At 40.0% G+C, this 27,325-nt stretch overlaps 1 protein-coding gene across 3 annotated transcripts in view; it reads right to left on the bottom strand.

Annotated features, from left to right (window-relative positions):
* The window catches only part of RNF149 (ring finger protein 149), a 32,198-nt gene extending 5,465 nt beyond the window's left edge, over positions 1 to 26,733 (bottom strand). The window contains exons 1-7 of one of the 3 annotated variants that reach the window (XM_049115438.1): positions 26,143 to 26,724; positions 14,861 to 15,111; positions 13,691 to 13,759; positions 9,702 to 9,784; positions 7,503 to 7,599; positions 4,131 to 4,326; positions 637 to 1,887 (exon numbers count right to left, since the gene is read on the bottom strand). In XM_049115438.1, coding sequence (XP_048971395.1) covers positions 1,844 to 1,887; positions 4,131 to 4,326; positions 7,503 to 7,599; positions 9,702 to 9,784; positions 13,691 to 13,759; positions 14,861 to 15,111; positions 26,143 to 26,599 — 1,197 coding nt within the window. In that variant the 5' untranslated portion in view covers positions 26,600 to 26,724 and the 3' untranslated portion in view covers positions 637 to 1,843. Of the gene's footprint in view, positions 1 to 636; positions 1,888 to 4,130; positions 4,327 to 5,429; positions 5,585 to 7,502; positions 7,600 to 9,701; positions 9,785 to 13,690; positions 13,760 to 14,860; positions 15,112 to 26,142 lie in introns of those variants that run through there. The other 2 variants (XR_007413581.1, XR_007413580.1) reach the window with 2 other exon arrangements.
* Positions 26,734 to 27,325: the final 592 nt, after the last annotated feature.

Here is a 27,325-nt window from a genome sequence, read left to right as displayed (position 1 = left end):
TTTCTATTTTCTCTTGATAATTCCTTTCTCTGCTATTGAAGGAGAGAGATGGGACTATTTCTAGATTGGGACCAGACCACTACAATCCTTCCAATCTCTTATATGTATAGTTTAGTGTTAAAATTTTTGAATGAAGGAAAGCTAGGTCTGATAGCTAATTAAGACATTATACTTCTTGAGTATAAAAAACAGTGTGTTTGATCTGTTACAGTATTCTTTTTGAAAGTCTACTTCATTGGATACCAGAAAGAACTGCTAATTTTTAAAGCATTTCTCCCAAGTATGTATCTTAAAATACAAAGAGCAAAAACTTACATGGTACAGAATCAAAGACATACTTTTCCATTCTCAATAAACCACAGAGGGCAGAATTCAATGATAATGGCTATTATGGAAACCTACTTTGAGGCTGTTAAATGAGAGCTCAAAGAAAGTTTCAGTAGCTCCTCAAATTGAATCTGGCCAGAGTTTACTTCAGGTAAATGAAAAAAAAAAAAAAAAAGAGGTAAAGTAAAACTCACCAAGTATTCCACTGTGACTGGCTAGAATCCAGATGCAACAGTTTGGGGGAAAAAAAAAAACAAACTATACACAACTTAGATGCAGCTATAAAATAAATTCTTTAAATTTAAGTAATTCTATTTTTCTTCTCAATAGGCATTTATTTTTACTCACAAAATAAACATATACACAGCAACTAGCTTAGAAACAACAAAGGACAACAGTTTCAAGTTAAAAAAAACCTCTCCCTCACCCTCCTCAACTTCCACCTCCAAGAAGGGAAAGGAGAAGAGAGTGTGTGTGTGTGTGTGTGTGTGTGTGTGTGTGTGTGCTTAATCACTTTGGAAAACTTAAGAGCGCAGTCTTCAAAAGCGTTACATTAACCTGACCTTTTCACTTACAAGAACAGCTAAGATTAAAAAGGATAGATGATTACACAAGGTCATGATTATTAAGTCTGCTTTAAATCAATCAAAACTGACTGCTTGCTTATTTTGTAACAATGATCAAAATTCTCCATCTATCCCCCTTTTAATTGTAAAGATAAAATCGTAGTTGGAACCAATATATTCATCATTTCCAAAAGTCTCAGTCTGCCTACTCTATCTCCTTAAGGCAATGAATTTATTGCTCATGTGTGATGCAGAATCTTAGTTCTATTTGTAGAATAAATGGACAAATTTCCCTCTCCTTTAGGTTGTCACAAGAAAGTAAGAATTAAAAAGGAAAAATGCAAATCCTAAAGTCATCTAGTGCTTTTCCTATAATTCCAAAGAGGAAACCAGAAGTATTCTTAGGTTTCAAAGTCTTTATCTGGTAACATGGAGGTTCAAGAAAGGTATAGATTTCTTTCATCTCATTCACAGGTTTAATGTTCTAGAAAAGTCTTTCCTCCAGGGAAAACTCATGATCAATTACTGAACTGAATTATATAATTCCAATTCCATTAGTCTAAATTCAGTTGCTTAGCCTAAACTATCCTTGAGAAAGAAAATAATCCTGTTTTCACAGTACCGAAGCAACTAGTCTACTATTCAGAAACTCTCCCCCACCCCATCCCTTTTAGAGTGCCTTCCTAGTGGTCTCTGTAATAGTCCAAAGCAACATACTGTTTATCATAAATGATACATTTTAGTAGATAAATATATTAAGACTAATCAAAACGTCTCTTTAAGAATAAAATATCTTAGCCCTTTGTATATCAAATCAGAACCTGAAAGGTAAAAGGATGTACATTATTTTCAAATATACAAACTATGTGCTAAAGTTAAAAAAAAAAAAAAAAAAAAGTCCTTTAATTCAAGCCAAAGCTCTGTCCATGATGCGGTCACCAGGATGTGCACTAGGAGATGGGTCCTCCACGTTGAAGGTCACTCCTGCCTGTTTCTACAGCGAAGCAACAAAATCCAGTGTTAGTCCCTCAGCATATTCAAACTTTAATTACACTAACACTGTGACTACATGGATGCCCTAAGTTAAGAAACAAATTACAGAAAAATTTAAATAAAATTTACATATAAAAATAGCAACCCATTCCAGAAAGTCATGAATAATATACAAGTATGTTTCTCATATATAGTATGAGAGGTTTTCTAGTATTAGCCTAAACTCTGATCAGCATAGTGCTATAAAGAAAAGACACAGTCTTAGTTGGTGGCATTAGTGTAGGTTTTCAAAAGTAAACCAGGCAACTATGATGACGATGATGGTGTCACTGCTCATGAAAACAATGAGCATTTACTGGGTTATAGCTGTGACCCAAGAGGTCTAGGATGTTATTATGGTCATTTTACATATGATTAAACACAGGCACAGAGAGGTTAAACTATCTTTGAAGAGGAATTCAACAGTGGTATTACTAGGAAGAGTAGCACGAAATAATTTCAGCACTAAATTTCTTACAGTAATAGAATACTTCCTTAAATACAGAACCAAATATTTGAACTCACCTAAAGTCAGAGCCAAGGTCAACTAGATAACAGAAGGAGCACTCACCAGAGAAACACTCTCCAGCGAGCAGTGTACCACTAATAATTTGCATGTTTTATTTCTAGTTGCTCCTAAGAGCCCAGTAAATGTTTTCTCAACTTCAAGGCATACTATACACTGGAAGTACTAATGTCTGCCTAAAAGAACTGATTTCTCCAATTTAGTATTTCTCAAATTATATTGGTACAATGATAAAGTAGAAAAGAACATTATTATTTAAATTACCTGTCAACCTACTGGTGAACAAATAGTTGGAAATTAAAAAAAAAAAAAAAAAAAAAGGACAAAAAAAAAGAAAATAGCAAGTAAGCAAGGGTGCATGCAATGGCACATGCAAACACGCATAGAGGGCCCAGCTTCAGAAGGAATCTAACATTCTATTGTTCTATAATCTAGCTTACTTTTTCCACCTTTACTTCTATGCATTATTTCACATGATATCATCTTAGTTCTGAGAGAGGAGGAGAGACCCTGAGAAACCAATGTACGACAGGTAAAAAGAATGCACGAAAAAGTAGGGGACTGCTTTTGAAGGACATTTAGTCAGGACAAGACTACCTATCAATCTTTAATTATCTCAAGGGTGGTCAGGTACTAGAGAAAGGAAATTCAGTTTCTTTTCTGGAGACTGACGGCAATGGCAAAAATTACAGTGGTATGTACTTGGGCTCAATTTGATGGAATCCCTCAGGTGGTTCAGTCCCAAGAGGAGGCTGGATGCTCCCCTTCTCTTCCACAATGTGGTCTTTTTCCTTTGGTACCAGTTTAAACTAAGTTCTAATATTTCTAGCTATCTTTACATCACAGATCCTAAACATGTCAAACACAAAACTGATTCAGTTTGAGTAGCACTGACTTGGAAAATATGCATCCTCTTCTCATAAGGCCAAATTCAAAATTAGAAACATCAATCCTTCCCAATCAGAATAACCTGTAAATTAATTCAATTGTAATAAAAATTCTGGGGCAGCCCAGGTGGCTCAGCGGTTTAGCGCCGCCTCCAGCCCAGGGTGTGATCCTGGAGACCCAGGACCGAGTCCCGCGTCGGGCTCCCTGTGTGGAGTCTGCTTCTCCCTCTGCCTGTGTCTCTGCCTCTTTCTCTCTCTATGTCTCTCATGAATAAATAAATTCCTTTAAAAAAATTGTAATAAAAATTCTAATGGTGTTTTCTTTCACTTGGCAAATAATTTGATAGAATCGGGATCCCTGGGTGGCGCAGCGGTTTGGCGCCTGCCTTTGGCCCAAGGCGCGATCCTGGAGATCCGGGATCGAATCCCATGTCAGGCTCCCAGTGCATGGAGCCTGCTTCTCTCTCTGCCTGTGTCTCCGCGCCTCTCTCTCTCTGTGTGTGACTATCATTAAAAAAAAAAAAAAATTAAAAAAAAAAATTTGATAGAATCATGTACCTACCACATAAAAAGAGCTTCACACATCAAGAGAAACAACAGGTTACCTAACATCACATAAGTGATATTCTCCCCATCCTTCAACACAGAAAAACATCCAAAAAGGTATTTATCAAAATGTTAAATGGTATTTGCAGGTGTGGGATGATGGTTTTCACTCTTCCTTTATGTTTTTCTGTATTTTTCCCCCCAACTGCTAACATCATTTTGTTTTATGACCTGCAAGGTGCTTACCTAGTAAGGCTGTGTTTTCACTTGCATCTTCTTTAAAACTGGCATCACACTGCGGTGCAGAATCACTAGTGGAAGACGATGGCAAACTGCTCCCCTCACTTCTGTCATCTTGTAAAGTAATACTCAAATTTGCAGCCAAAATGCTCCCAGGGGTAGATTCTGGAGCAGGCGTCTCCTGCACATCCTCAAGCTCTCCCTTGAGGAAACAAAAGAAAATACTTTGTCTGAGTAACACCACCAAAGCTTACCTGTCATTTCATAACCATTACTCATGATTCCTACAAAGTATTTACTTTTATACACAGAATATGGCGAGAATATTAATATCTTGAATGAATGACTTCTCAGCAGCTTTCCAAGACCTAAACACTGTTCATTTGAAAAACCGTGTTTCCCCTGATGTAAGCAATGCCACCTTTTAAACTTTTTATGGACCGAAAGTGAAGCTTTGTCCTTGCTTCCTGGACAGATGTGGTCAATCAGCCTGGCTGTGGTGGTGTTTGGATGACTGCTCCTAACTGCCCTGTCTTTACTGCAGGTACTGGGGTTTTGGGGAAGAACACTGTGTCTGACAACAGGGGGCTACAGACAGCATGTGGTTCACCTAAAAAGAATCAGCTGTGGCTCCCTAACGATGGTGTCTATCAGCTACTAGTCTACCTCTAATGCCCCCATCTGCTGCGTTCAAGAAAAAAATAGAATAAGGAAAATGACTGCCCAGTTTCCAACGGAGGCTCATCCAGTACCTTTCTGATTAATGCCAGAGTCAGAGCCACATGTGAGAGGAAACCACTGGTGAGGTAAACTAGCAAAGGAGGGGTGACGGTGGGTTCACAGAGAGCATGGGCTTCACGTGAGAACACAGTGCTGGTTCCACCTCCCTCCCCAGGCTCTCGGGGCCCCCTACTCTCACTGCTGCTCCATGCAGTTCCAGAACTGCCCCGCTCCTGAACCACATGATACACAGCTTCCTTCTCACTGGTAAGTAGCTGAACATCCTTAAAACCTAATACCAACGCACCAAGCCACAAATTGAACTGAGTTGCTGTAATGTCCAAACTTCCAACCAGCGTACCTTCATCTGTTTTCCCAGACAGTTACCAAAATACCCACCAAATTTAACACCTGCCGAGTCTCAAAGCGCACATGGTCACACCCTCATCTGCAATATACTGATCTGTCACACAAATCCTTTAACACCCAGCTCAGACTCCTCTCATTAAAAAACCACCCTCTTATCGTCCCACTCCATGTGGCAGAGTAAATTCTTTTTCCGAGCGCCACAAGCTTCAAACATACCTCCTTTGCAGCTCTGTGCGTGGGTGTATGCCCTGGCCCCCACGGTCCAGAAAGTGAAAGCCCACAAGCAGAAGGGCTCTGTTTTACTCATCTTTGTCTCCCCAAGTCAAGTTCCGATCTAGCACCTGAGAGAGCACTCCTCGGGTACATGCGTGCTGAATGAATGAAAACAACAGTGACAAATGGCGCATGGAGGAGGTTGTAGCTGCCAATGCAAGGACCACCTCTCAAGTCCACATGAAGGACCGATGGCAGCCCTCTCACCACAGCTGTTTTCCTGGGAGTGAGAACTAGTTACCAAACAGTGTGTCATAACTGTCTACAACCCAATGCAAGAGGGGCAAAGGGACTCAAGAAAATGGCACACTTGTTAATAATTGTAAAAAGCAACTAAGGGCAAGACAAGCTAATTTCTTAAGAGTTTGATTTAAAGTCCCTATAGGTATCTGTTCTTCAAAAAAAGAAATCACACTTCCTGGGGACATACTAGTCAAGCTTTCTGAAATTAACAATTCTAATAAAGTAACCCAACCTGATACAAAATGAAGAATCTTCATTGTTCATGTATGAAATATATGCCTGAAGATTCTCTCCCTCTGCCTGCCCCCGCCGCCCCCACTAGTGTATGCATGCACACACACACTCTCCCTACATAAATCTTAAAAAAAAAAAGAAAGAAAAATCTAATTCACAGAAAATTACAGTGGCAATCAAGGCAGCAGTCTCTGAACTATCGTTTTAAGACTCTCCAAACTAGAAGGTGAGAGGACACCTTGAGGGCTTCTGGGGCTATAAAGTGCATGAAATGCTTATCACAGAAGACCTCCTCGTGGTTTCTAACTGTATCATAAACACTATTTAAAAAACCCTAAAAAAAAAAGTTTAGCAATAAGAAAACTCCATGATATTTAAATTACTTCTTCCAAAGATCTTTATTTTTTTAAAAGATTTTACTTATTTTTAGAGATTGAGACAGACAGCACAAGCAGAGGGTATGGGCAGAGGGAAGGAAAAGCAGAATCCCTGCTAAGCAGAGAGCCTGATGCGGGACTCAATCCCAAGACCCTGAGATCATGACCTGAGCTGACAGCAGATACTTAACCAACTGAACCACCCAGATGCCCTTCAAAAATCATTATTTCAAAACTATTTACTAGTTAATCAAGAATATTTTAAGACATTAATATACAAAAACTGTAAAAACAAAAATTTTAACAATCTAGAAAAATCCATTTTTTTTTCTTCTATATCTCCCCCTTTGAACGGGATTATTAGTTAAAAGCTTGTACCCTGGAATTAAGCAAACTGTGTCTGAAAGAACATTCCCAAATAACTAGCTGTGTGACCTTCAGTGAGCTGCTTGGCTTTTCTTTTAGTTCAAGTTCCTAATTAGTAAAATAGGGAGAGAAACAGTACTTACCTCCTGAAGTGACTATGAGGGTATGATGTAATAATGTACATCAGGCCCTCAGCACATGGCAGGCTACTATTAAGCACCCACTTTCACTCTGCCCTCATGTCTCTGTTTTGGGAGGAAGGTCCTACAACCACCTAAGTACCACAAGCCAATGGAGCAAATTCCACACAGGACCAATTTCCCCAGCAGGACTTTTTTTTCCCCCAGCAGGATTTGATTTTCAAACCCAGGAATCTGAGACCTGGGGTCAAGAAGTGTTGGCTTCAGTTTCCTCATATGTAAAATATGCATCTTGAGCCAGAAAATGTATGAGGCTCCTTTCATTTCAAACATTTGTAATTCTCATTTATATGAAACTGATGAGCATATATACATTCTACAGGGCAGGGTAACAAAATACATTGCTCTAAGCAATTACAAACTCTCTGGGGGGAACATCTAGCATATCATCTACAATCACAACGGCAGTAGAGTTCATTAATTTTTTGGAATGTCTTAAACATTCATTTTTAATCAGGAGGAAAATTTCTTCAGGGAACCACAAAGATGTTTGAAGGAGCACTTAGTCCATTCCTCTTGCCTCTGGTCAGTGATGAAATTGAATCGCTCAGGAAGAACCGGGGCAGAGATTGAATATAAACAAAAATGTAACAAACCCAATATCCCAGGGCTTTGATGACATCAAGTTTACACATTGGACACGTGCGGTGATCCAAAAGCCATGGGTCAATGCATATTCTATGAAAAATATGCCTAAAAAAATTAAGTATGTGTTAATGTTTTAAAATAAATGTTTATATCTTATAAAGGAAACAACACATTCTACTAACTCATCTTCTCAATACAAGTAAAATGACTTCAAATCAACATTTTATTTTCACTTACTCTATGTAATTATCTATTCTACTTTCCATGTTAAACAGAATCTGGAACTTAAAGGGAAATTTTCCCTTCACTCCGCAAAAATAGCATGGTTTATTTTCACTTCATGCTAGGTTGTATTTTTCTGTGCCTCTGTAACTTACTTTCGAGCCTTTTGGGAATAAATATAGCATAAGAAAACCAGAAGTAAACTAATAATAATAAACTGAGAGTATCTTATATAAGTTCATGAAATTAATCAAAAAGAAATACAGCAAAATATAAACAGATCATCTTTGGGTTTTCGGTTTTTAAAAAAACACTTATTTTCTGTCTTAACATATTTTTGTATACTCTACATTTTTCTATAATGATCACTTTCAGAATTAGAAAAAGAAAAACTGTTTATGTATTTTCTTTCTACTCACTTATGGCTAACTTTGCCTTCTATGTGGTGAATCTGTTTTCCGCAAGAATGAAGATGAGTCAGGAAGAGTGAGTATAGGACCCATGGCTCTATACTAGCTGTGTGACGTGATACTGGGACTCTGAACTAGTTGCTTAACCTCTGCACCTACACGGCAGGCTATTCTCAGCAGCAAATAAGTAACATGTTTACAACAGTGCTGAGCACAGTAAATACCGAGTTCCTCATTCATGCTGTTCTATGAAGACCTTTTCTTCATATGGAAGTCTGTTAGTGCAGTTAAAAACGACAGTACATAATTATATAACATAGTCTAGCCCAGCTGGTCTTCTGATCTTTCCATCCTCAAACTGAAATGAAACTGACCCAGTGGAATAATTTTCACAAAAACACAAAGGAAATAGGTTGGCTTTATTGGGAAATATTGTTAAAGCGTGGGAGAAAATGAGGGGAAATAAGTAAAAAACCCCAGATCAGGAGATCAGGAAATGAGCATAAGCAACACTTTTGTTGAGGGTAAAGGACAAGACCCAGCAGGGCAGATCTAGTGTTGCAAAGGAAGTGAGCCTCAGGCTGTTCATTTGTGCTGCATCCCAAAGCATCATTCTTAAATCAGAAAGACTAGCCCTAAACCATCCTAGATAAAAATTGTTTTCTATTTTAAAAACTTTCCACAGGACACACTGAGTCTAATTTATTAATAGTACCCACCACACCAACCTCAGATAAAAGCCTGTAGACTGAAGTTAGCTATCTTTATTCTGGAAACTTTTGTTATTCTGATGTTCATTTGTTCATTTGTTTTTTCTACAGAATTACTGAGAACTTAATCTACTATAGAGTATTTATATACATACTACTTATGTAGTACTTATGTAGTATCATAACTGTAATTACATATCAATTTCTGACCTGCTTCTAATAGGTTGGAAACATAATTAAAATTGATCAGGCTGAAAGCATATTATAATTTCTATACACCCTTCTGATAAAAGCCATTCTTCTAAACGGTTATCAGTTAATCAAAGTATCCCATCATTAAAAAAAATGGAAATCTCAACTTCCCACTGCTAATGCAAAACCCCTCTCACCTAAAGTGAGAAAAACTTATTTTGCAGAACTCCCAAAAGAACTAAAACTAAGGGTGTAAATAATAGCAAACCACTGCCCTCCCTGACCCACTCTCTCTGCTAGCCACTTCTCGCCCTTTCCCTAGGGTCCTCACGAGTCATGCTTCAGTTTCCTTGCTCCCACACTGTACATTTTGCACAGCCAAATATATGATGGAATTCCCAGGAACGAAGCCTTGTTTCAGACTAAAGGCCAATCCATGGCAAAGATCTATAACAGGTCTGCCTTAGGGCCTGCGATCGCCTAAGCAATTTTAAAGTAATATAATCCAGGAGCCTAGAAGGCCTGAAGCTTTCTTCCTAAAGGATGAGATGATCACAAGATCATTACGCGATAGCAAGATCCTCACGTCATAAAAGGACGCGTTAACACTTTTGTCAGAAACCTGAAACTGATCCAGTAATTTGTAGCATCTCGGGAAGGATAAAAAACATACTTGCACGGCAGAATTCTGATAATGTCCTTTACTTTAAAATTTTCAATACACACTGCACAGTTTTCAGCATCGACATCAATTCCCTGTAAAAACGAAAGGAAAAAGTTCACTACATCCTTGCTACATGGTCTATGCTTGATAAAACTCACAACGTCCTGGATAAAACAATGACAAATTCTGTACTACAAGGGTACAACCAGGAGCTAAACACAATCTCTACTTAGTATTTACTGTTACCACTGTCCAGAGATTATTTAAGGAATCTAGCTGAAAAGGAAAAAAAGTCACTGTCTACCTAATCAGACACAGTTTTTAGATAATAGGTAGTATTCACATTTTAAGGGTTGTAGAAATACAAATGCCTACTTTACTATGATAAAAATTATTTTTCATATATAAAACTTATAGAGAATATCCAGTAAGATTGGATTTCTAGAATCATTTCTAGAATCATTAAAAACAAAAAGAGTACTTTCACTATAAAGAACATAGTTACAACTTGCAAATGAGAAAACACAAATGGTTAAATATCTGAAAATACTCCCCTCACTAGTAATAAAAGAATTATAGATTAATATAAATTACCATTTTTCATCCATCAAATTTAACAAAGGTAAAAATAAATAAAACTTGCCAAGGAAGAAGTCTTGTGACAAAACTTCCACTTCTAAGAATCCATGGGTCATCAACCTTTTTGGTGGTATGCACCCTTCCTCCATTTCCCTGGGTACCCCCCACAGGAACCACCTGGCCTTATCCCATCAAACAAAGCAGGCACGGCCAGAATGGTCATCTGACCCAAGACAGGCCAATGAGATGCTCTTTGATTCTGGGATGGACTGAAGAACTACCAACCAGTGTCTGCAAGTAGTTCCAACTTTAGCAAGTGTATTTTATGGGAACACAGCTACCCTGTCCTTATATAATTATTTTAAAGATATACTGAGACATGTACATCACTTGTTAGCAAGCAAGCAAAAACTGATTATTGTTATCAAAGACTGTATTAAAATTCCATTAACAATACTTAAAATTGTATCTTGCTGCTAAAGTAAATATCATTTATCATATGCCATACAAAAATGATGAGATAATTTTTAAAGTCCCTACTGGCTGGTAAGCTTATCCATTACTGTGAATGAGTCCATAAGAAAAGAAAAACTAGAAAACAAATACCTGGACAAGTTCTCTAGAATTGGACAAGATGTAGATTTAAGAAAACACAACATTTTTCTGTATAAATTTAATCGGAATCAGAAAATCCATGTCTGTGGTGGCTGGCTGGCTTGATCAAAGCATGCGACTCTTGGTATGGGGGTTATGATTTCGAGCCCCACATGGGGTATAGAGATTATTTAAGAAATAAAACTTAAAAAAAAAATCCATGTATGTATCTCACGGACCATTTAGGGATCTTTTCTTAACCATTATTTTGACAACTTTCAAATATAGTCGAATCACGTTTTCAAAAATGTTCCGTACCAAGAAATGCTCTGGCAGCATGGCAGCTCAGTAGGTTAAGTGTCTGCCTTCAGCCCATGTAATGATCCCAGAGTCCTGGGATTAAGCTCCACATCGGGCTCCCTGCTCGGCAAGGAGTCTGCTTATCTCTCTCCCTTTAACCCTCCCCTGTGCTCGTCGTGCTCTCACACTCTCAAATGAATAAAAACAAACAAACAAACAAACAAAAAAACCTCTGTATAGGAAGAAAATACTATCAATTTACTTATGTTCTCAAAGACTCAATTCAGTATATTATTCATATAAGTCTGTCTGCTCATATTTAGAGACAGAGATTTTCTGCTACGGAGAAGACATAGTCTAAGGGGAACATAAAACCGCATGCTCATCCAGCAACCAACTATGTGCAATGTATATAGAGTTTGTCACAGGCATTCACTGGAGACTCCCTCTTCAAGGACCCTCAATGATCTGCACATCAGGTGCTAATCTCAAGCCATGACATGAGAAACTTGTTTTTTATTTATTTATTTTTTTTTACTTTTTCTGTTCAGTACATCTTCATGGGAAGAAACCAGTACCCTGCACAAACTATTAAAATTCAACTCTTACTTCTGCATAATGCATTAGGGAAAGAATGGAAGTCAACAATATAATTCCAAGAGTATCTTCATATTAAATACACTAAATAAACCATTAATATCAGAATCTAAAGCTTAGAAGAAAATCAAAAGTTTATAATTTAATGAGTATTATTTCTGCTTTAAACCTTTAAGTTGATCAAAAGAAGGGATACATAAAATAAGTACAGTTATTCTTTCTCTTTTTCGAAGGGGAAGTGGAGGGTGGAATAGATGAAATCTCAACAATTTGGTGAGATGAAATGAATTTCAAAACAACAGAACCAACAAGTCAACACACTTATCAACATTTCAAAACACAGAAGACAGACCGTTAAAAAACTTACTACTACTGCATTAGCAACTGTTTTCCTCTTAAAGAATTGATCCTCTGGGGCAGCCCCGGTGGCTCAGCGGTTTAGCGCCGCCTTCAGCCCAGGGCCTGATCCTGGAGACCCGGGACTGAGTCCCATGTCGGGCTCCCTGCATGGAGCCTGCTTATCCCTCTGCCTCTCTCTCTCTCTCTCTCTCTCTCTCTGTGTCTCTCATGAATAAATAAATAAAATCCTTTAAAATAAAAAAAATTTTAAAAATAAAAAATAAAAAAAGAATTGATCCTCTAAGAATCTGAGGTTCTGGACTTAGGATCTGTCCCATTCCCAAAATGCTTTAAAACTCTGGTATGATTTTGACCTTTTATGTCTCAAGCTGGCCATGTCAAAAATGTTTATTTTTTTAAGATTTTTTTTTTTTTTTTTTTTTTGACAGTGAGTATATATAAGCAGGGAGAAAGGCAGAGGAAGCAGGAGAAGCAGGGAGCCTGAGGCAGGGCTGGATCCCAGGACCCTGGGATCATGACCTGAGCCAAAGGCAGACGCTTGACCGACTAAGCCACTCAGGTGCTCCTAAAAATTTTTCTTTCTTTCATCCATTCCTTCTAAAGATTTTTTATTCATAAGAGACACACAGAGACAAAGACACAGACAAAGGGAGAGGCAAGCTCCCTTCGGGGAGCCCTATCTGAGACTTGATGCCAGGACCCCAGGATCATGACCTAAGCCAAAGGCAGATAGATGCTCAATTGCCGAGCCACCCAGGTGCCCCCATTTCTTTTCTTTTCTTTTTTTTAAGTAATTTTAAGTATATCTTTTCTACCCTTCTCTACAAATTACCATTTTTTTCTTCCTGTAATTAAGGGAATCAGAGAGAATGGATACATAGCCTCAGATTTAACAGAAATGAATTTAAAGTACCAAAGGTCTATGGTCTAAGGGAATTTGAAGTTCTTTACCTTCCTTAGAGTCATCTGGGTTTTACCAACAAGTAGAACTTTTCTTAGGTGATGGACATGTCAGGCCTGTCCAGTATGGTAGCAACCAGGCAAGAGGGTCATTTGAGTATTTAGCATGTAGTTAGTGTGACTCAGGAATTGAATTTTAAGTTCAATTTCAACCATTTAAATTAAAAAAACTGTACACAACCAATGGCTACCTTATCTGGTGGCACGGGTTTAGAAGGCTCTTCATATGTGCAACTGAATTTCTACTAACCCTTCTCTAAAATGAACACATGTATGCAAGTTAGTACTAACTCAAACTAGCCAAAACTCCACATGTTCAATAGGAGTTTAACAGGCTGGAAAGTTTTGTTTTGTCTTTTAAAGATTTTATTTATTTACTCGTGAGACACACAGAGAGAGAAGCAGACATACAGGCAGAGAGAGAAGCAGGCTCCATGCAAGGAGCCCTATGTGGGACTTGATTCTGGCACTCTGGGATCACGCCCTGAGCCAAAGGCAGACACTTAACCACTGAGCCATCCAGGTATCCCAGGAAAGTTTTACTTAGACATATGAACAGATGCATACTGTAGTCTAAAGGAAACAAACAAAAACCGTGAAAATGTTACCTTTTCTCCATGCTTTACAGTATGAAGTGGAAGCTGGCCAATGATTTTCTTAGCTTCTTTCCTATGGCTCTTAGGTAGGAAAAATATTATTATCACTAAAAATTTTGTCATTATTTTAAAAAATTCATATACACCACAAAAAAATTTCATTTAAAAAACAAAGTTAAATGACTACAATGAAAATAACAAACATTACCACTTACATCTTAATGTATAAAATAGCCACATTTAACTTAAGAGCTGTTTGATCAAGAATGTTGGTATAGCGGTGAGCATAGCTGCCTTCCAATTCTTATGTTTAAATATTGGCAAGAGAGTAAGAAGCTGAAGATGGGGGGAGGGATCCCACTGATTCATCTACTAATGCCTGTCTCTAAAACAAAAGAGGCTTTCATCTAGTCAGCAAGTTCAAGATATCCCAGAAATGACAGAGCCAGAAAGAGTGGCTTTTCAAGACAACAGGATAAGTGTGAAATTCAAAGGTTTGTGGATGCCTCTGGCTCTTCCACTGCCTTTCTCTTTGCTGTGACAGAGACACTGTCTCTCTGCAGAGAAATGGCATTGAAAGTTGTCCCACAATGGAAGCCAGGAAGCCCCTCCTACTCTGCTCCCTGCCTTGGGGCCCAAGGTTCTCCTTGTTTTATTTATTTATTCATGAGAGACAGACAGAGAGAGAGGCGGAGACCTAGGCAGAGGGAGAAGCAGAGTCCATGCAGGGAGCCAAGACTGATGTGGGACTTGATCTGAGGACTCGATCCTGGGAATCCAGGATCACGCCCTGGGCCAAGGGCAGGTGCTAAACTGCTGAGCCACCCAGGGATCCTCATCTCTTTGTTTTAAACACAGAACCAGGTCCACTCTACCAAAGGCCTATTTATTATTCGTTCATGTCTGAAAAAAGGGAAGGAGGATATTTGCGGGAGCAAAACATGCAAAAAGTGACCCCATTTAAAGGTATTCAATTTCCCACAGAACAGAAAATTCAATGTATTCTAATTAAAAAAATTACTTAAAAAATTATATTAATTAAATAGTGTGAGCAAAAATGAAATTAAGAATATGGTCCAAAAAACCCCACAAAACTCTAATATAACTTCAGGGAATACATATGAGAAATACTTATGAACTATCTTTTAAAAAGCAAAGTTAACCAAAATTACACACAATTACCTGACTTCCAAACTGTGAGCCAGTGTATAGGAAACGCTGTATATAGTAAAATATCAGCCAGGCTAATGAGATAATCATCATGGTGATGAAGGCGATGGCCACAAATACCACAGACTGACCACTGATAAACTCTTGTACATGACGGGTGCCAACCTCTATGGTCATTTTGACTGCAATGCCTTTCTGCACCAGATCCAAGATTTCTCTTCCTTTTGGATAGCTAACCATAATGACCACTATATTTCCTGTTCCTGTAGGGAAGAACAGAGAAAGTCAATATGAAGAACGCAAAATGAGATACAGAGACAGGTAAGAGAGAAATATAAGAGTACTACAGCTTGTTCATTATATAACATTCAAAAACTTACAAAAAAAATGTTTAATTTTCAAGGGAGACATAAGTTAGCAAAACTGGTACCAAAAGAGAAAACAGACTGATTACATTAGAATTGGAGTTAAGTCTCTAAAAACTACCCCCCAAAAAGTAAAAGCTCCACTCAATTTTACAAGTAAATTATACCATCAAAACTTTAACACTGATGGTACTAAAATTGTTCAACAGCAGAGTAAAAAAACTTTAACGTTCAAAAAATTATTTCTAGATAATAAAGCCAAACATGAGAATAAATCAAGAGAACGATACAAACTAATTTTACCTATGAATATAATATATAATAATTAAGCATGCCTATTAATCATATGGAAGAATCTGAGAATTTCTACTTTGATCACTATTAACACTGGTCTAAAGACATGAGCAGATATAATACAAAAAAATATATATAGGAAAGAAGAGGTAAACAATCAGTTTACATAAATCTATGTATAAATTAATGTAATAACCATAACATATCAATAGGACTCTTAAAGCCTTAAAAATGCTGTTTCTGACATTCATCAGGAGAAAAATAATCATGAATGATCAGGAAGCCTTTTTAAAAGTAGAACCTAGACTAAGCTTTATAATTAAAGTAATTAACAGTGTGGTAGTAGCAAAGGAAGATAATCAAAATAATGGAATAGAATCAAAAGTCCAGAAATTAGACCCAAATATAAAAAAGAACTTAGTATATGATAAAACTGTAATCTTAAATCACTGGGGTAAAATGGATTATTTATAAAAACATGGTATGGAGATAACTGGGTATTACCTGAAGGAAAATTTTAAAAAGCTGCATCCCTTCCTCACAGTCTATGGTAAAGTAAGTTCCAACTAAATCAAAGATTTAAATATATATGAGAGGAAATAGAAAAATGAAAATTTTCCACATCTAAAAAACAGCAAAATCAAGGAATCAAGATCAAAAAAGCAATGGGGGGGGGATACATGTAACATACAAAGAAAACAATTTCCTGTAAGAGAAAGAGTAACAGAAAAAGGAAATGACGACAGTTTGCAGAAAAGACAGAAACTTTTCTTTAAATATCAGCTTTAGTGAGACAGAATTCACATGCCATAAAATTCACCCTTTTGAAGTATACAATTCACTGGTTTTTAGTATATTCACAAATGCTGGGTGACCATCACCACAATCTTTTTTTTTTTTTTTTAAGATTTTATTTATTTATTTATGAGAGAAAGAGAGAGAGTGGCAGAGACATAGGCAGATGGAGAAGCAGGCTCTGTGCAGGAAACCTGATGTGGGACTTGATCCCAGGACCCCGGATCATGCCCTAAGCTGAGGGCAGACACTCAACCACTGAACCACCCAGGCGTCCCACCATCACCACAATCTAATTCAATAACATTTTCATTGCCCCCAAAAGAAAACCTGTATGCCTCTGCAGTCACTCCCCAACAAATAGATTCTAAACACATGAAAAGTCATCGTACAAATGAAAACATTAAAAAGATCTTCAAGGGGTGCCTCGGTGGCTCAGTTGGTTAAGTGTCTGCCTCTGCCTCAGGTCATGGTCCCAGGGTCCTGGGATGAAGCCCCACATTGCGGGTTCCCTGCTCAACGGGGAGCCTGCTTCTCCCTCTCCCTCTGCAGCTCCCCCTGCTTGTGCTCTTTCAAATAATAAAATCTTTTTAAAAACCTAAACAAAACAAACAAACAAAAAAAACCTAAACAAAACAAAAAATTTAAAAATCCTTTTTAAGACTTGTGATGGGATGCATTTTGAAAACCGAAGTTGACAATATCCTAAATAGAAAATGCATTTAATACTCCTTACTGAACATCACAGCTTAACCTACCTTACCTTAAACAAGCTCAGAACACTTATAATAGCTTACACTTGGGCAAAATCCTCTAACACCAAGCCTATAGGAAAATGCTATCTCATGTAATTTACTGAATATAACACTGAAAGCAAAAAATGGAATGGTGGTCTGGGTATAGAATGGTTGTAAATGTATTGGCTGTCGGCCTTTATGATCACATGGCAGACTGGGAGCTGGGGCTGCTGCCACAACCCAGAATCATGAGAGAGTATTGTAGGGCGTATCGCTAGCCCCAGAAAAGATCCAAATTCAAAATTTGAAGTGTGGTTGCCACTGAATGTGTATTACTTTTGTGCTACCATAAAGTCAAAAAACTGCCAAACAAACCATAGTTAAGTTGGGGACCATCTGTACCTATATGACTGGCAAAGATCAAACAGTTTTGATCCTCTATATTGGCAAGAATGAGCACAAATCTGCACTGTTGCACAATGCAGGGGGAGTTTATTATTACAATCCTGCAGGGAGGGCAATGGCTATCAAAACATGTTTATTTATTTATTTTCCTCAAGAAATTTAATGCACAGCTCTTTGATTCAGCAATTCCATGTCCAAGAACTTAATTGCACAGATAGACTTGCATATGTGAACAAGAGGTATCTGTAAAGATATTTGTTGTCAAATTTGTTTTCTCTAAGTTTTTGCTATCACAATCTAAACATCAATAGGAAGAGGGTTCCCTAAACTACAATATGTGTACACAGATTGAGGTGATGACTCTATTAGTATGGACAATACTCAAGAGGACAGAAGAGGAAAAAAGCAACATGTCAAACTATGTGGATGATAGATCCATATGTCACATCAATTTGGACTGCTTCTGGAAGGCGGCCCAGAGACAAGGGATCCTGATTGCGTCTGAGGAGAAGAGCTGCACACAGTAAAAAGTCTGTACCATGTGTGCATATTACCTCTTCGAAAACTAATTTTAAAAATATACATAAAGAATGTTCTCTGGCATCACTTTGAAACTGCATTATAACAATTTTATTGCAGAGAGAAACTTGATCTGTAGCAAATCCACTGTGACCCCCTGCCATCAGGATTTAGTTACTGAAACATTAGAAGGGCACCCTTCTAAGGTGGCTCTTGCCTGGAGGCCGATCCTTTGACCCAGGCCAAGTGTCACTTAGCAAGAACTGTATTGGTTTCCTCACTCACACAGTCTGCCATGTCATCACTGGGGAGATACAATAAGGAGGAAGGCATTTCCTGCCTTCAGGAAAACAAACATCTAGAAGCTGAAAAACACAAGCACAGAAATAATTATTATGGCAGTTATACCACTTCTAATTACATGGCACTTTATAAGCTGAAAGCCTTTTTCATAAACCTCTTGTGGAAAATTTCAAGCACACACTAAAGTAGAAAGAACAGTTTAATGAACCCCATGTGCCTATCTCAGTTAAAAAGTTTTATACAGAAAACAAATCTGTATCTATGCCACATCCACAGCTACATAAACCCTCCAGTACAGACATAATGCTCTTTGTGTTAATTGGGGAAAACCAACTTTGAAGCACTTTCATATTTACATCTCACTTGAATTATACAGGCCAAATTATCATTTCACAGATGAGGGCTCAGAAATCTGAAAAGAGTTGCTGAATGTCATATACCACCTGGAAAAGCCAGTTCTAGGGCCTGAAGACCCAACTCCCACACAGTATCTCTGCCCTGCCTTCCCCTTATGGGGGACCAAGGCTTCAGAGCCACACAGGATGGGTTCAAATCTCACTGTTACCCACTGTCTAAGTCTGGAGAAAACTACCCTCTGTGAGAATATTTCTTCAGCTATAAAATGAGAATGAGAATTTTTCTATTTTGGACTATGGCTTATTTACTAAGAGAAGAATACAAAGAGCTACAGAAAATGAAGTGATAATTTTGTAAGAGGTGGGAGAGAACTTTTTCCCTATGAAGTGCACTTGAGCTACACCTTGAAGGACAGGAAAAGTTGGCTGTGAAATCATCATAAAAATGTATTTAGGATGGTTAGTGATCCAATTTGGTTAGTGACTAAAATATAGTTGTCCCCCTTTTCATGAGGGATACATCCCAAGATCCCCCCCAGTGGATGCCTAAAACCGCAGATAGCACTGAATGCTGCTATGTATGCTATTTTCTTTCCTTTATATACCTATAACAAAGTTTAATGTATACATTAGGTACAGTAAGAGATTAACAACTAATAATAAAGTAGAATTATTATTGTTCTGTACAAAAAGTTATATAAATGTGGTCTCTCTTAAAATATTTTGTACTGTGCTCACACTTCTTGTGATGATGTGAGATGATAAAATGCCCACATGATGAGATGATGTAAGGTTAATGACACAATTATTATGACTTAATGTTAGACTACTTCTAACCTTCTGACCTATGGTCAGAAGGAGGATCATCTGCTTTGAGATCCAGGTTGACTGGGAGTAACTGAAACCCATGGATAAGGGGGAGAACTACTGGATATGGAAAGGCATCTTGTATATCTCTTTATCCCCAGTGCCTTACATAGAACCTGGCACGCAGAAAGTGTTTAATAAAAATTTGTTGAATAAATGAATGAATAAATGAGAGGTAGAAGACGAATCAAGATTAGAGAGGTTCCTGAACACCAAAATTTCCAAAGGGAGAGGCTACTAACAACACTGATTATCAGAGGGATACTCTGAACTGAAAACACTTGCATTGGGCAGCCCGGGTGGCTCAGCGGTTTAGCGCCGCCTTCGACCCAGGGCATGATCCTGGAGACCGGAATCAAGTCCCAGAGTCCCACGTCAGGCTCCCTCCATGGAGCCTGCTTCTCCCTTGGCCTGTGTCTCTGTCTCTGTCTCTCATGAATACATTAAAAAAAAAAAAAAAAAAGAAAGAAAGAAAGAGAGAGAAAACACTTGCATTATAAACTTGAAATTATTCACCTAGTAAACTAGAACAGTTCACTGAATTAAAAGAAATCATGAAAAAAAAAAAAAAACAACCTGTGTCTACGATGATGGCTAAACGATTTGCTATACTAATTATAGCAACAAGATTGCTTCTGGAAACTATTTTAAATTAATAAAACTCAGAATGAAGACTCATTCTATACCATGATTTGCTTTTCTGGAACATTTTTTGGGTTCAACTGGAGGCAGAGTAGCTGAGTAAAAATGCACTAGCTTGGAGTAGAGTCACTGTGCGTACAACCTGGAAGGGGTATCAGGCACAAGCACCTCATTTGGCCCCACCCTTATCTCCTGACACGCTGCCACCTCCTCAGGCCAATCCTAGAGGGTCTATCACAGCTTATTTTCCATCTAAATAACAGTTTGTTCACAGTACACAAAAATTCAAAGACTCAGGAGAGAGAAGAGAAAGCTTAGGATTTTTCTTCCCTAGGCCTTAACACTCCTACCAGTCATGCTTATGTAAAAAAGGTCATCTAAAAAAAAAAAAAAAAAAAAAAAAAAAGGTCATCTAGTACAATCCCTCTCCCTCCCCCAAAGTATCTATACCTCTCACCATTAGACAGCAAAATATAAAGGCAGTTTATTTTTGTTCTACTTAGCAAAACGACTGTATACAGAGTACACGATGATAAACCTACTTGTCAAATAATAAATACCAAGTATAGTACTCTTTTAGCAAGCCAAATTATCCATAATATAAGACTTTTCTGTGCCAAAAATAAAGTTGCATATATTTCCGTTTCCTTTCAAATATCTGTGCTCCTCTCACCTGTTGCTCAAAAACAAAAAAGTAAGAAATCCTGTCTTGGTCAATAGGTTCAAAATTCTAGAGATTACATATGAGTCTAGTGTACCATTTCTCTCCTTTCAAAGGAAACTATATAGATTTCAGCAATCTTTTGAAGGGGGTGGGAACTACTGAAATATTTAAAGTGGTAGATTAGATTTCTGCTCTAGAAAACTAAGTCAGGCAGCAACAAATACATCTTAGAGTCCCACCAAAAGAATCCCATTAAATTTCAGGTTTTCTTTCCTTCTCGTAACTTCCATACTCTATCTTCTGCCCCCTAACCTGAAAAATTCCTGGTCAAATCTTTAAGATTCAGCACAAGCTCAACTCAAGGCTTTTCAAACCACCCACTCCTTTGTGCCTGCAATGCATCAGTGCCTCTTAGATACAGCTCTAGCAGGTGTGTAAAACACCTACTAGAATTTCTTTATGAGTCTCTCTCCATCACTAGACGAGTACTACCTGTTCTTATTTATTAGTTCTTGTAGCCCAACATCATGCAGTGATGACCCACAGAAGAGTTTCTGCATGAATAAATCTACCTGAAAAAAACTGGCTAAGATATCTTCTAGTATTATAGTTGAAATACTGCAGTAAGGAAAATATTAATACAAATAGTACACCCAATAAGTATGCAAATGTCTCTGAAATTTGAAGGTATTATGCGAAACAAATGTTTTTATGGTTGGCTAGGGAGTGTCAGGAGGAAACAAAAGCAAATGCAATTCTTTTCTTGGAATTTTAAACTATGTTTTGGATAATTCAACTTGCTCAAAAATATTTTGTATCTGTTGAATATGCAACTCTTTGCAGGGCTCCTAAAAGCATTATTTTATCTCAGGGCTTCAGCCTTTTGCAATGTTATTCCTGTCCAACCCCCACCTTCCACACACCACACACACTCAGAGGCACCTTCTCTATCAATGTGTCCTTCAACACTCAATCTTTCTGGGAATCATCTTAGTTAATCCCTCCTTCTAAGGGTGCCTGTGAGATGCCATTTGTCTTCCTATAGCAGCAAAATACATACTTCAAATCCGTATTTTTGGATCAATTGAGTATAGCATTAAACATCATCAAAAATATATTATTCATAAAAAACTACTTACCATTGCTCTGCAAATGCAAAGCTCTACGTCTTTGTCATCTCCCTCTACCCCAACTCTAGCCCCTTCTTCAAACATAGCTTTAAGCCTTGCCAGCACCTGGCACTCAGTAAACAGCTGTTAACAAAATGAACGAACTAAACTGTATAAAGAATGAATGAATCTATTCTTAAGAGGCCATGCCAAGATTTCGGCTAAAGGATCATCCTACTTATTAATCAACAATAATTACACTAAGGCCAATACTCTATAAAAGCTTTCGTTTGCATGATTTGACTTGTATCAATTTTTACTCATCTTGGTCAAACTAACTTCTAGTTACCCTTGCAGTGTCTACTTTAGAAGTCCTTCCTTTATGCTTCTTAAGCATTGTGCATATAATTCCATCAAGGTCCAAACCATATTGTCTGGAAAGTTGTTTACTGCTCCCACCAGGTCAGAAACTCCTCAAAGGCAGGCAGGCGTCTTATGCATTTCTATATTCGAGCAAGCACAATACTTGGCCCAAAGGGGCTACCCATTATTCTGTGTGCTAACATAAAAAGAATTAACTATAATTAATAAACAGAGAATTAGTTTAACAGTCTGTATAGTTGTTCTGATAGATTATCTTAAAGTCATGGTTTTATTTTTAGAACCACAATAAAACACTGATTTATACCCAAAGTATCTTATACTGGATTTAATAGAGTCAAGCAACAGGCTTAAGAAAAACTGGAGAATTCATGGGAAAAGATCATCATGATTCAATTTACAAGCAGCCACCTCTACCTACTTACAGAACAGTTCTACATAGGAACACTGAAAGCAAAGAAATCTGTGGTTTTTACTGCCTCCAGCCACATTCTGAAAAAATGCAAGAAACCTAACTTTAACTGCATTCAAGGTTCCGTGTAACATTTTAAATTCAAGTATGTTAAAGCCAGTTTGTCTTCTGACTTAATTCCATTCATTCCATTCTTAATGCTATTCCATTCTCAAAAAGTCATGATACATTTATATCTATACCCTTGTCCCCAGGTGGGCCAAGTTCTGTGAAGGTCATTCCTTTCCATTCCTATAGTCACCATTACAGCATTGGGCCTTATACAGGTAGTTGAACCTTGAACACCACAGGTTTGAGGTGTGTGGGTCAACTTATGTATGCACGGATCTTTTTTTCCCAATACAGTTACAGTAAATGTATTTTCTCTAATGTTTTAATAACATTTTCTTCCTCTAGCTTTATTCTAAGAATCCAGTATACAATACATAGAACATACAGAGGATATATTAATTGACAGTTTATATTATTGGTAAAATTCTAGTCAACAGGAGTTGACCATTAGCAGTTAAGTTTGGGGGGGGGGAGGAGTCCAAAGTTATACACAGATTTTCCACTGCTTGGGGGGGTGGTTCCTCTAAGCTTTGTTTTGTTCAAGGTCAACTTTATTTCTACTTGGATCAGCCCAACACACTGACTAGAACCTCTGCAGGTTTTCCTCTAGTTAATCTACTAGTCACAATGTTACAAATTAATCTCCCTTTAAATCAGTGGTTCAAAATATTGGATTATTTGTCATCACTTCTCCCCCTAGACATTTGGTATTCTCCAGAGACATTTTTGGTTGTCACAACTGGAGGAGTGCTATTGCAAGCTACTAGGTGGAGGCGGGGGATGCTAAACATCCCATAGTGGATAGGACAGCCCTTCCCACAACAAAGAATGATATGGCTATATATACACATCCCAACCACCCCCTCCCGTTCCCCCCCCCCCCCCCCCCCCCCGTTACACTGGACCTGTTTCTTTCTCCATTAAAATGGGGTTAAAATACCTACATTAAGATTGTCGGGAGGATGAACTTAGCTGCTGTATGGAGAGCACTAAGGCACAGTGCCTACCTACTGGGTACTTTCACACATTAAAAAAAATTGCTAAAGCTGTTACTTTTGTCTTTTTTCTCAAACAGAATGATTCTCACAGTAAAAAGGCAAGAATGGACATCTAAAATTTATTTTAAATATATATTTTTAAAGATTTATTTGTTTATTTATTTATGATAGACATAGAGAGAGAGAGGCAGAGACACAGGCAGAGCAAGAAGCAGGCTCCATGCAGGGAGCCCGACGCAGGACTCCATCCCGGGACTCCAGGATCGCACCCTGAGCCAAAGGCAGGCACCAAACCACTGAGCCACCCAGGGATCCCCTAAAATTTATTTTAAATATTAAAAGGATTTGGGGATCCGGGTGGCTCAGAGGTTTGCACCTGCCTTCGGCCCAGGGTGTGATCCTGGAGTCCCAGGATCAGGTCCCTTGCATGGAGCCTGCTTCTACCTCTGGCCTGTGTCTCTGCCTCTCTCTCTGTGTCTCTTATGAACAAATAAATAAAATCTTTATAAATAAATAAACAAACAAATAAATAAGTGATTTAAAATAAACATCACTGAGGTGTTTTTCAGGGCCTGGATAAATTATGTCAATTACGAAAGCAAGCAAGGTGGCTGAATCCTAGTTAGAGCAAGTGCTATTAGCCTGGAAAAATGTTAACGTCATCAAAAACGCACTAAACAGATTTAGAAAACTGGAGCTGATGTGCCTGCCACTGAAAAGAAAGAGTCCAAATGAAGATGTTGTAGACTCAGAAGAGACTGCAAGGACCCAGAATCAGAGAATCCTGACACACTAACCTCTTTTCCTCAACAGAACTACTAAAACTGGGAAAACACCATCAACAGAATGTATTAGGAATGCTCTCTGAAATCTGACAAGGCTTTTCATTGTAGTTTTATGGAAACATGGCTTGGGTACAATGACAATTTGGTAGACTTGTAATCACTGGAATAACAGCACCAAACATGATGCCTTACCCAATGTCATCACGTGAGAATCTGCTCCTATTTCCTTTCCAAAACCACTTCCCTCTCTGGCAACTCAGAAATTCCCCCTCTACTACCTGAGGCTAACCCCTCCAAAGTACCTAACACATGGCCTTCTTAAAGACCTAACTCTTGCAGACCTAACTCTCTCTGGATCTCTTCATCACTCCCATCCCATCAACCTTTCTCTCCTAGATCTCTACATCACTCCCATCCAATTTCAATATGCCCTACCATGGTCCACCCTAACCCTCCCTTGCCCTGTAATTTCTGCCCACTTCTCAGCACCTCTTGAGCCCTCAAAGTCAACCTTCTTGAAAGAGTTGTTCTAACAGTTTTCTCACCTCTCAATTGATTTCCACTCCCATCACTGCTAAAGTAGTCCAAAACTAAAGTCTTTCTTTTCTGTCCTCATTATAGTTAAGTTCTAACTTGCCTTTGCGAAATCGAAGCAGAATGAAAAAAGTAAAGGAAAAAGGATGTCTGACTTGCAGCAGCAGCAACTTTAAAAAAAAAAAAAAAAGACTTTAATCACAATAAATTCAAAATGAGTCATGTTCTTAGAAATTACAACAGAAATATGCTCACTCTGCTGGGTACTGGTCCTATAGCACTCGGATTTCAGTTCTGAGGACGCCTTGCAAAATAAAACTCTTAAACTGTCATCAGTGCTTGAAGATGCAACCTGTTGCCCTGGGGAATAGGTGCGTGGGAAGCGTTGCCTGGCACGGAGCAAGATCTCCTCCTGAATGAACACAACCTGAAAAATTTCACCTGAACCCAAGACTCGAGGAATCGGATTGCCAGTAGGGCCAGTATTACACCCTCCCCTCTCTTGCAACTGAGAAACTCCCCCATCTCTTTAGATGAGAAAATCAGAAGGCATATCTGCACTTAAACCAGGTTTTCTGACTCAGAAGTTCGGAATACTCAAGACACATTTTATGTAAGCGGGGGGGGGGGGGGGGGGGGCACCAAAGTTCGCCCAAGCCACCACTTTAGCGCACTTGGAAGGAGCTTCAATTCCTACCCCACCTGACTTTATGAAAATGATGAATGGAAAGGGACCCATGATTAGTAATCATGAGACTTTCCACCACAATCCTCCCCGGGTGGGTTTTAACGTCTTCCGTCCTCCCCACGGCCCCCTGCAGAGGGCCCCTCCCTTCACCCGAAGGGCCCAAGGCGAAGATCTAATCTCTCCTGGAGGCCCGCCTACCTGCCAACGCAGCCCGGGGGGGCGGGGGGGGGCGCCGGCGAGGCCCGAGCTCCCCCCCCCCGCCCCCGACGGCCAGGACCAAGCCGCGGAGAAGCCCCGCCGCCTCCCCGCGTCCCCCGGCCTGGGCTCACCCGCGTGGGACATGGGCGTGGTGAGGTTCCCGTGGCCCTCGTCGTTGTAGAGAACCACGGCAGACGCGTTCCTCCGCGCCGCCACCAGCACCTTGTCCCTGAAGGTGCAGCCCCCGCGCGCCACCAGGGCGACCCAGGGCGCGCCCCCCCGGCCGCCGGGCGCGGGCACGAGGAAGCGCGTGTCGGGCGCGCAGCCGTCGGGGTCGCGGTCCGCCGCGCGCGGGACGCCCACCACGCCCTGGGCGGCCTCCTTGGGCGAGCTGTCGCCGAAGCGGCCGCTCTCCGAGACGCTCCACACCGTGCGGTTCGTGCGCGGGTCCACGTACTCGGTGCTCACCACGGCCGAGTACCACTCCAGCGCCCGGCCCCGGGCCCCGGGCGCGTACAGGGCCAGCGCCAAGAGCGCCAGCGCGCCGCGGGCCCCCACGCCCGCCTCGGGCCGCCGCCGCCACGCCATGGCCCCGCCGCCGGGCTGCCGAGGAGGACGGCCTCCCGCGGAGCCGGGGGACGCGCGCGCGCGAGGCCCGGAGCAGGCTGGAGAAGCGGGCGCTCGCCGCCGGGCGGGGAAGAGCTAGGCCGGGCGGCGGGAGGGGCCGCGGCGCACGCGCACCTGGCGGGGCGGAGACGGGGCGGAGACGGGGCGGGGCGAGGGGGGCGTGGCCTTCCCTGGCCCCGCCCCGCCGGGCCCCCGCCCTGAGCGCTCGTCCTCGGCCCGGCGGCCCCGCGACCCCGGGGGACCCCGCGGACGCAGCGGCCCGGTGCGGCGGCTCGCGCGCGGCGTCTTGCTCCACGCAGGGCGCGGTGGCGGGGGACCGTGCTCAGGGCCCCCCGAAGGCGGGGGAAGTGACCGTCGGGGAAGCGGCCGAGGGGCGTGGGCGCGCGGTTGTGTTTATGAAGCGTGGACGGTGCAGTGCAAGGGGCGTGACAGAGGCCTTGCCTGTCTAGAACCAGGCTACATAGATTTTCCATGCACGTTTTGTGACCCATTTTTGTAACACCGACCGATCTCTTGTCGCTTCTCTCAAGCCTTGTGCTCAACCTTTTCTACTGTATTTTATGTATAATCTGTAGTTTTGAAATAAGTGCATGAAACTACCTGTTTAGATGAGCACTTACATTGTACAGCAGTAAATAAAGCAAACGCTGGATGGTAGTCCGTTTGGAATTGCAGTGGCTAAAAAGC

This window comes from Canis lupus, chromosome 10 (genome assembly GCF_003254725.2).
Source record: "Canis lupus dingo isolate Sandy chromosome 10, ASM325472v2, whole genome shotgun sequence".
NCBI lineage: Eukaryota > Metazoa > Chordata > Mammalia > Carnivora > Canidae > Canis > Canis lupus.
This window is presented reverse-complemented; position numbering and strand designations above follow the sequence as displayed.